Raw genomic sequence first — 11,004 nt, 5'->3', positions numbered from 1 at the left:
CTTAGTTTCTGCTTATCTGGAAATCTCCTAATTTCACCATCATATTCGAGGGACAATTTTACCAGGTATATAATTCTTGGTTGAAAATTTTTCTCTTTCAGGGTTTTATATATACCATCCCATTGCCTTGTGCTTGCATGGTTTCTGCTGAGAAATCAGAGCTTATTCTTACTGGTTGTCCTTTGTAAGCAACTTTTTGTTTCTCCTGTGCCACTTTCAGGATTCTGTCTGTGTCTTTGGTTTTGATGAGTTTGATGATGATATGCCTTGATTTTCTTTTGGGGTTTGTTGGACTTCCTGAATGGATATATTCTCATCTTTCATCACATCAAGGAAGTTCTCTTCCAATAAATCTGGGACAATTTTCTCAGTGGTTTCATTTTTCTCTTCCTGTTCTGGAATTCCAATGACACGCAGGTTATTACTTTTGATGGTATCCCACATTATCCTTAGGCTTTCTTCATTTTATTTTGATCTTTTTTCTGATTGATCCCTTTCCAAAGAAGTATGCAGGTATTTGGGTTCAATCTCATTAATTCTGTCTTCCATTGCATCAATTCTACTCCTTTGCCCTTTCAATGTGTTATCTATTTCTGAAAACTTACTATTCATCTTCTGGATTTCTCTTTGTAGATTTTGAATAATTTTTAATTTTTCATTTATTTTGTCATTTTGTTCTTGTATTGTCTTCCAAAATTCTTCTAGGGATTTGTCTGTGTTTTGTTTGATCTGTCTCTCAATTTCCTGAAGGTACCTAAATATAATTCTTTTGAATTCCTTATCAGGGAGTTTTAATGCTGTTTCTTCCTCAGGGATGTGTTCTGGGTCTGTATCCTGCTCCCTTATTTCTACCACTTTATCTTGCTTCTTTGTGTGGACTGTGATGGTCTGTTGTCTCTGAGGCATTGTGACATTGTTGTATTTAGATCTCTGTTAACTGTGAAGAGCAGCTACGGGTGAGTCAGGCTCTTCTTCTTGGTGGTTATTGTAGGCCGGTTGGTGGAGAAGGAGGTGGTAGGTGGTGACTCTCACTCAGTAAGTGAAGCTGCAGGAGGTGTGGCTGTAGTTGTGCTGTATGGGGACTGTTGCTGTCTTCCACTCAGTTAGACAAAAATAACAATTGAATAATCATCAAAAGTAAAAGCAAATGGACAAAAAAACACACCGTGTAATCACAGAGGAACAGTTACCAGAAAAGGGAAAAAAACAAAACCAAAACACACCGCAATATCTGTGGACAGGGCAATAAGAGAATAAAGTAGAGAAGGAGAAGAATGAAGAAAAAAATGGGAAAAATGCAAAAAGAAAAACAAGGAATAGGGTTACCCACAATAAAGAAAAGGAGAGAGGAAAAAAAATGAAGAAAAAAATGGGAAAAATGCAAAAAGAAAAACAAGGAATAGGGTTACCCACAATAAAGAAAACTAGAGAGAAAAAAAAAAAAAAAAAAAACCACTGGACCCAGGAACAGGGAAAAGAAAAAAAAGCTGAAAACTAGAACCTGGAAGGGAAGAATAAAGAATGATAATATAAAGGACAAAAGTAAATGTAAAAGTAAAAAAAAAAAAGTCTGGACAGGGTGGGGCAGGGCACCCAGGCTCCGTGGGAGCACACAGACTGGGATGGAATTCCTGCCAGCCTAGAAGGTGGGTGGGAGTGAGGGATGGTTGCACCTCTGTTCACCAAAAAGGTTTGAGATATAAGAATAATAAGGGGAATGTCACACCTTTCCAGTAGTCCGTGTGTCTGGGATGTCTTTGTGGTTCCCAGCAAGCGGAGCCTGTTCTTAAGTCCCTGGAATCTGAGAGAATGCTATTGCTTTAAATATCCAAAATGGTCAAGCCTCTTGTAAATATTCAAAATGGCTGCACCCTCCAGACAGACAAAAGTCCACAGCTCAGCCTGCCTCCCTTTCCATTGCTTCACCTTTTATTCCCCAGCCACCAGAGCAGTCCTCCGTGCAGTTCCTGGCTAGTAGGGCTGATTTTTAGGGTAATTCTTACGTCCTACAACCACTTGGCAATATCCAAGTTGTCTGTGTCATCAGGATCACTGCTAGACTCCAGCTCCATATGTCTCCTTTTTTGGTGTTTTCATGCAAATTCTTTTGCTATTTGGAGTTTAGTCCACTTCTATATCCTTCCCTTCAAGGCTCAGGGGTCCAGGATTATCTTCTGTATTTGTGTTAATTGGTTTCCCTTTTCTTTGTTGAAGAGGGTCTGTGCAGTCTTTCTGCCCGTTCTGCCATCTTACCGGAACTTCCCAATATAACTCTGTAAAAGTCTAATTTATATCTCTTTTCTGCACAATTTCTTTAAACATTAATCCATTAATTTTTTCCAATAATTATTTTATTTCGTAACAAACACTACGTAGAATCACAAAAGTTCAGATTATTAAAAGTACGTAAGATTTTTGAAAGAAGGACTAATAATATTCAACATTAGCCAAATTATAATTCCTTAGTTCCTTTCATCCAGGGACTCCATGAGCCTGCAGCTTCCAGTATCCAGCCTTCTTAATTCCCATACATATGATGACTGTTGGCATGGGATCCAAAAGTATAGTTAAAATGCTCAGTGTTAGATATAATTTTAATTTCTAACAGTTTTGGAATGTACCAGAAGCACATGTATTAATGGTAACTTAATAACACTATTTGTAACTGCTAAAAATAAAGATGATCATAAAAACTCAGATCTTAATGCCCCCTAGGTTTGCAATATACTATCTCACTAATGTTTACTTACTAACATATTTTGTTCCTAAAAAGTGAAAATCCCTTACCAAACTTCATACGTATATATTCATAAGGGTCTTCTTGCCAAAGTTCTTCATCAGCATCTGTATAGCACATCAATGGAAAAATAACATCTTGGATAATGCCCTGTAATTTAAAAGTTAAAAATGTAACAATCTTAAGTTGCTTCAATTCTTCAAATATTTTTAAGTTCTAAAAGAAAATCAATCCTATAAGATGTGCTTAAAATTGCTTAACATTAAAATTTTAGTAATGCACTTTCTAATGTATTCCCAGATTAACCATCAACCTACATATTCTTACTTTCTGCAACTAGTAATTATAAAATAGGATGTATGTATACACAGGAAGCAATTAAGTATTCTGAGAATGCATTATAAAATTTCAGTTCATCAAAGCCTATGGCTCTAAATAATACAAATAAATTACTAATAGTAGATAATCCAATCATCCTGAAAAATAATTTGGTGACGTCAAGTCCTTTGCTTACTCCAAATTATACAACAGATGTGTTACCTAATCATAATCCTAGAGTAAGAACATAAACGCAAGTGTTAAGACAATAGTTTCAAATTAATATAAGCTGAATCTTCACAAAAGATGTTTCACACTTATGTGATGGTGTTACATGTCATTTTTCTGCTATACTTTCAAAACAATCACCAGAACTACACTAAATAACATAACTCAACAAAAATTACCTTTCAACTTTTATGGCAATTAATGTTAGGAAAAACAAACTAATAAAACCATTATTTCAGTAGAATTATTACTTGTATATGAGGCTTCAGATTCTTCCAGGTGAGAGCATGGGAAACTCCTTGATTAATATAATTTAATGTCTGTTGTAAAACTCGAGGAGCCATATATTGCTTTTCCTTGTACTGATACAGCACCTTCAATAAAACCTTTGGAAGAAAGTCAGTCAAAAATCAAATTTAAGTAGAAATTTTAACCACTTACAATAAGTAAAAACATCTGAAAACTTAATGCCTAGTCATCATCACAAAATAGGAATCATATTCTTTGAAAATTTTGTAAGTTGGAGAACAATATTTATTTCCAAAACACTATGTAAACAAATGAAAGCAATACTATGTCAAAGGAGTAGTTTTGGATTAAGCATAAAAAACAAAGAAAACTATATGCTGCCTACTGAACACACCTTAATACTGAAACCCCTGTCTTTTAAAACTCATCTTCTAGGAAATGTGTGCCAACCATTTATCTACTTATTTAATGTCTATGAGTTCTAATTCTACTTGATGTTTCAGAACAGTGATTCTTTGAGTGTGGTTCACAGTGGTCTTCAAGACTCCTTTAGAGGGTCTGATATGTCAAAACTAGTATTTTTGTCGTAATACTAAGACATTATATGCCTTTTTCACTATGCTGACACTTCCATCAATGGTACAAAAGCAATGAAAAAAGCTAAGGCTTTTTTTTTTTTTTAATATAACATACTAAAGAGTATGTTTATATCACTAAAAACCACTACTGTCGAGTTGATTTCAACTCAGAGTGACCCTATAGTACAGAGAAGAACTGCTCCATAGGTACCAAGGCTACAAATTTTTAGGGAAGCAGACTGTCTCATCTTTCTCCCATGGAGCGGCTGGTGGGTTCATACTGTTGACTTTTTGGTTAGTAGCCAAATGTTTTAACCCCTGCACCATCAAAGCTCCTTAAGATACCAAAGAATCCAGAAATAAGACAAAAATAAGGTTAGTAATGTTTCTCCTTAGAAAAACTACCTAAGACTTACTTGCTGGACACCAACAGCAAAAGCCTTCAGAAATACTTCAGCAAATTCATTATACTCCTTGGAAACATTGCCAGGGCTTCCATACCTAAAACAATATAAAAATGCCAACTGATTTTATAATGCTTTATACCAGCACTTATAAAAGCAAAAGTTTAGAAATAAAATATAAACCATCATATACAAAGAGGCACTTACCTTTCAAATAGCCTTGCTAAGATATGTAAAGCCCACTTCTTACATTTCCACCATGGTAACTCAGGTCTATCATCTTCTTCAACTTGAAGTGTTTCCTTTAAAAAGACATTTATTTAAAGCCAGTAAGAGATGTTATTCAGCACTGTTGCAATCTAGAAGGAACAGCATGAAGTGAGAGCAGATTCACAAGGAAGTAAATGGTCCTCCAATATTGGCTTCTCTTAAGAGGCCAGACATGGGAAAGTATTGACCCTTTTAAAAATCTAACAGGCAACCTCATTAAAAAAAAAGAAAATGCCTGGTTAAAAAGGATATGCTTTTAAAAATTCTTACAAAGATTTAAATATTAACATTAGTAGTCAAATCTATACATTCTTTCAATCAAAATCCAAAGCATATAACTTCAAGGCCATAAAAACCAGTTTAATTAAAACCAGTGTACTTCATAATACAAAGGGTATTAGAAACCCCATTTAGAAAAATAAGTACAAATGCACAAAAAATGTATATATGGGAGTATTTGCTCTAATACAGCTTATAATAGTAAAATATCACCATGAATTTAAACATTCATTAATAAAAGAATGGTTAAACTATGAACATAGTTTATGTTCATAGTAATAGAAGAATGGAATACTATCTAACTAGTAAAAGAATGAGTGGTATCATTATACATTGACTTGAGACAACGACATATTTTCAAACAAAAATGAGGAAGTTAAGAATGTAGAGCAACCTCATACACAGTGAGAATGATGATATAACCACTTTTGGAATCCCTTTCAAAGTTACCTATAAAATTATACACACGCCTACCCTGTGACCCAACTCCATTCCTTACTATTTAGTAAAGAGAAATGAAAACATGTGTTCACAAACAAAGGACTTATATAATAATGTTCTTATCAAAGCAGCTTTATTCATAATCACAAAATTCTAGAAACCACCCTGATGTCCATCAACATGTGAATGGATAAAATGTGGTATAGCCATACAATGGAATATCCCTACACCCAACACTGATCAATCTCATAAATATTAAAGTAAGAGAAGTCAGATACAAAAGAGGACTTTAAAAAAAAAAAAAAAGGGGGAACCAGATTTACTGGTCTGATAAAGCCTGATGGAACCACTGAGACTATGCTTCCAGACAAACAGAAGACAGGCATATGAGATAAACATTATGGAAGATTCACTCCTTGGAGAGATCACTCATGGGAGAACAGAAGGGCTGTGTATGCACAAGGAGACAGTGCAGGGGGCAGGAGTGCATGAAGGGAAAGACACAGGGAAGAGGTCTATGGGAAGGAACTGGGAAGGGAGCTGTTGCATTGTGGGAAACTGTAGTCAATGTCATGAGACAAAGTTAATGAGAACTGCTGTATGGAAAGTGAATTTGCTCTCTAAACTTTCACCCAAATCACAACTAAATAAAAAAAGAGGACTTTTATATTAAACTATAGTACAGGAAAACTAATCTGTGTTGCTAAAACTAAGAATACTGATGGCAGGGATGACTAGAATCAGCCATGAGGGAATATTCTGGGTGATGGTTACATGGGTGCATCTGACTGTCATAAGTCACTGAACTGTTTATAACCCGTGCATGTGTATGTAAATTATACCACAAAAAGCTCAGAATATATACATGAGCCTGTTTTATAAAGTTAGGTTTTACATTTATTAATAATAGGCACAGACACATCAAATAGGCACATTCCTATGGAGTAAACAAACAAACATAAAAACCAAACTCACTGCCATCGAGTCAATTCCGACTCACAGCAACCCCCTTTGGGTTTCTGAGGCAATAAATCTTTATGGAAGTAGATTGCCTAGTCTTCCTTCCGTAGAGTGGCTGGTGGGTTTGAACCACCAATTTTTCTGGTTAGCTGTCAAATGTCTTAGGCACTACAAATCAGGAGGTTGGCTTTCTAGCCTCACCTATGCCAGTAACATCACCTTAGATAAATTATTTAACCTTTCCACATCTCAGTTTAAAATAAAATTCAGAGAAATTTTTTTTTTTTTTTGGAAGAATTAAATAAGTATGTGAAAGCCCTAACTCTTACCAAGTATTCAGGACTTATAAATTTCTTTCTTTTGAAAACTAGATTATAAAGAAGAATTATAATGAAAAACACTAAATATAAAAAGTAAAACAGTTGTACAATTCTGTGAATATACTAAAAGCCACTGAATGAAACCCTTTAAATGGGTGGATTTTATGGCATGTAAATTATATCTCAATAGAGTTATTATTAAAGAATAAATATATAAAGTAATACACAACATAAAGTTTGGCCAAATAATAAATCAAGTTCTTCCTCTGTCCATGTGTATCCGACAAATTTTTAGGCTAAAATCTAGTCCTAGGCTCTTAACTTAGGTAAGAATTGAGGAGAGAAGGGAGAGGGAGAAAGAGAGGGAAAAAAAAAAAAAAGAGTTGAAAATAGAAAAATTAGGATTAAATAAACATATATAGGCATACCTCAGAGATATTGCTGGTTCAGTTCCAGACAACAATAAAGTGAATATTGTAATACAGTGAGTCACACTAATTTTTTGTTTCCCAGAGCACATAAAAGTTATGTTTATACTATATTATAATCTATTAAATGTGCAATAGCATTATGAAAAAGTTTGAAATATTCTGAGAATTACCAAAATATGACACAGAAACATGAAGTGAGCACATTGTTGGAAAAATGGTGGTGACAGACTCGCCCAATGCGGAGTTGCCAGAAACCTTCAATTTGTTAACCAAAAATAAAACCACAAAACTGCCGTATCTGCAAAGTGCAATAAAACAAGGTAAACCTGTATAACAGATACAAATTATGAAAACAAATGAAATTGTGTCTATATCTAGAAAAACTTATCATAAATTATAAAACTTTCTAAAGAGTGTTAAATGAAATATCAGTTAAAGTCCTCCAAAGATTATTTTTAACATTTATATTTAGCAATATAAGGAAATAATTGGAAACTTACATTAGGTACATCCCTGTTCACAACGGTCTTTAAAATTTCTATCCATTCTGTCAGGTTCTGTTGGTTTATCAGCTCCAGTGGTAGTGTATACTAAATTAAAATCAAGAATCAATATCTTAAAATCCTTACATACAAAAAAATTTTCCATGTCCTTTTACTCTTTACAATACCTACAAAGAATATTTCATTGAATCTACATTATCTGCTAGATATGGATGTTATCTACAATGGTACACGGTGGCAGTGAGAGTGAGCATTCTTGTCCTGCTCTCAATTTATTGGGGATTTTTTTTTTTTTTTTAGATTTTTAACGAATACTTTCATCAAGCTAAACTTTCCATCCCCAGATTCAAGAGTTTTAACCACCAAATTAAATTTTATCAAGTATTTTATCTGGCATTCATAAAGATTTTACAGCTTTCTTAATGTGATATGAGTTAATCACAAAAAAATTCTGTTGGTCCATTCTTACAATCTTATATCTTAATTGGCTGATAAAATCAATCTCCTATTTGGAATTTCTTAATATCTATTTTCATAAGTGAGGCAGGGCTCTATTCTGATATAAAGATATGCTAATCTCAAAGAAGGAGCTCTGGTAGCATAGTGCCTAAGGCACTTGACTGCTAACCAGAAGGCTGGTGATTCAAACCCACCAGCTACTCCTTGGAAGGAAGGTTAGGCAATCTACCTCTGTAGTGACACTGCCTTGGAAACCCAAGGAGGAGTCACTATGAGTCGGGTCTGACGTGATGGCAAATAACAACAACAACAATCTCAAAGAAAAACAAAATACTTGCCAAAAGATTTATATATGAAGGATCCAATGATTTGTCATTAAAATATCTTTAGAATTACACTGGAAGACATCAGGATGTCTTCAAAGATCTAGCAAACACATGCAAAATCCAACCAAGCAAGCTATCTTTGTTGAGGTGACGTTTTACGTTTACTACAATGAGATTTTAAAAATAATGACTCAGTGACAAAAAGAAATGAGCTATACTGTCTAGGGTCTTAAATGTTTACAAGTAGCCATCTAAGATACAACTATTGGTTCTCTACTAGGATGGAGCAAAAGAGAATGAAGAAAATAAAAAACTCAGAGGAATTCAAAGAAATTAAAAAAAAAAATAGTCCATGGGACTATAACATCCCACACGAACCACAACCTCTTCTAACCTGAGACCAGAACTAGATGGTATGTGACTACCACTACCAGCTGTCTCACCAGGGACACAACAGAAGATCCTGGGTAGAATGAAAGCATCCAAGGTACTGTCTGAACTTGAAGCATTTTTGCAGGTCACCCACCTTTCAGCCAAATAATAGGTTGGCATATAAAATAAACCACATCATCTGAGAGTAATGTACTTCCTTAAACAATTAACTATATGAAACCAAATAGTTACCCAAAATTAAAGATCAGAAGGTAAGGAGAGGAAGAGATGCTAGATCAATGGAAACAAAAGAAACAGAATGGCAATAATAAGAATGCCAAGACACTGTAAAAATCATAACCCATGCCAAGTAATACTTTCTATAAAAATGGTTAAAGGGGGACCTAATTTGCTGTCTTAACTTTACCTAAAACACAATTTTTAAAAAACAGAAATTTGTCATGAGAACACGAAAAGACACAAAAGAACTTGAAATGCATACTGCTAAGTAAAAGAAGCCAATCTGAAATCTACCTTCTGCATGATTTTAATTATTTGACATTCTGGTAAATGCAAAACTAGAGACACTGAAAAGATTAGTGGTTTTCCAATCGCCTCGTATGCATGTGAGGGCTGGACAATGAATAAGGAGGACCGAAGAAGAGTTGATGCTTTTGAATTGTGGTGCTGGTGAAGAATGCTGAAAGTACCATGGACTGCTAAAAGAACTAACAGATCTGTCCTGGAGGAAGTGCAGCCAGAAGGCTCCTTGGAAGCAAGAATGGCCAGACTTCGTCTCACCTATTTTGGTCATGTTGTAAGAAGGGACCATTCCCTGGAGAAGGATGTCATGCTTGGTAAAGTGGAGGGTCGACAAAAGAGGGGGAGGCCTTCAACGAGATGGATTGACATGGTGGCTGCGATGATGGGCTCAAGTATAGCAGGGATTGTGGGGCTGGCGTGGGATCGGGCAGTGTTTCATTCTGCTGTGCATGGGGTGGCTATGAGTCGGAAACGACTCGACGGCACTTAACAACAAAACGGGTGAGAGGGGGTGGATTTGAGGGGTGTGGAAAAGAAGGATAAGCAGGTAGATTACAAGGTGTTTGTAGGGTAGTGAAACTATTCTGTGTAATATTGTAATGGTGGATGTATGACATTATACTTTTATCAATCTATGTTGTTGAGAGCTGTCACAGACATCTGTCAACAGGACAGATGAGGACTGCCTCATAGGGTTTCCGAGGCTGTAATCTTTACGGGAACAGATGACCAGGTCTTTTCTCGTATAGAATGGCTGGTGGGTTCAAACTGCTAACCTTTTGGTAAGCAAATAAACACTTAACTATTGCGCCACCAGGGCTCCTTGTCAAAACCATAGGATTGTACAAAAGAAAAAGTGAACCACAATGTCAATTATGGGCTTTAGTTATTAATAATAAATCAGCATCAGTTCATCAATTATAACAACTGTACCAGAAGAATACAAAATGTTAGTAAGATAAACAGAAGGCAGAGGGAGGGAATATATGGGAAAGCTATACATTTTGCACAATTTTTCTATACACCTACAACTGACCTAAAAAAATTTCTTTTTTTAAAAAGTAAATTTAAAAAACAAAGTAAATAATGGTATGGCTTGAACCAAAGATCATGGTGGGTAAGATCAACCTTTCTATAGCTATACTGCCCAAAAAGAAGCAGGTTTTGAATCTTTATGTCTGAAACGTCTAAAAAAATTTTACTAAACTTGTTTATATATTTTGGGAAACTATGCTTTAGACTTTCATATCTGGTAATTCATATTTCCCCAGCAAATTATTCATTTAATCTAGACTTTCCAATGGAATCATTATTGAGATACTGAAATTATTTAATTTTTAATGTGATAAAGTAAAGACTAACTTTTTATGTATAAAAAACTACTTTCTAAAAATTACCTGAACAAGAGCATAGAAGATCTTGAATATTTGTTTCTGGATGAGGACAGATTGATCAGACTGATCAGGAAGAAGCTGGATAAAACGATCCTTTAGAACTGGCAAGAAATGCTGCATTGCTGCTATCAATGGACTCCGTTCCTCTGGTTTCTTGTACCTTTGAATAGGAATACAAACTAATTCTGTAAG

General features: G+C 35.0%; 1 protein-coding gene across 1 annotated transcript in view; it reads right to left on the bottom strand.

Moving 5' to 3' along the window:
• IPO7 (importin 7) overlaps nucleotides 1–11,004 on the bottom strand; it is a 71,818-nt gene that overhangs the window by 23,044 nt on the left and 37,770 nt on the right. Inside the window, exons 5-10 of the mRNA XM_007955017.2 lie at nucleotides 10,816–10,972; nucleotides 7,716–7,805; nucleotides 4,722–4,816; nucleotides 4,527–4,611; nucleotides 3,535–3,669; nucleotides 2,788–2,887 (exon numbers count right to left, since the gene is read on the bottom strand). Coding sequence (XP_007953208.1) covers nucleotides 2,788–2,887; nucleotides 3,535–3,669; nucleotides 4,527–4,611; nucleotides 4,722–4,816; nucleotides 7,716–7,805; nucleotides 10,816–10,972 — 662 coding nt within the window. The remainder of the gene's footprint in view (nucleotides 1–2,787; nucleotides 2,888–3,534; nucleotides 3,670–4,526; nucleotides 4,612–4,721; nucleotides 4,817–7,715; nucleotides 7,806–10,815; nucleotides 10,973–11,004) is intronic.

The sequence above is a fragment of the Orycteropus afer genome, unplaced genomic scaffold (assembly GCF_000298275.1).
Source record: "Orycteropus afer afer isolate SDZICR_OR568_19922 unplaced genomic scaffold, OryAfe1.0 scaffold00014, whole genome shotgun sequence".
NCBI classification, from domain to species: Eukaryota; Metazoa; Chordata; class Mammalia; order Tubulidentata; family Orycteropodidae; genus Orycteropus; species Orycteropus afer.
The sequence above is the reverse complement of the archived record's forward strand: the minus strand, read 5'-3'. Positions and strand labels throughout refer to the sequence as shown.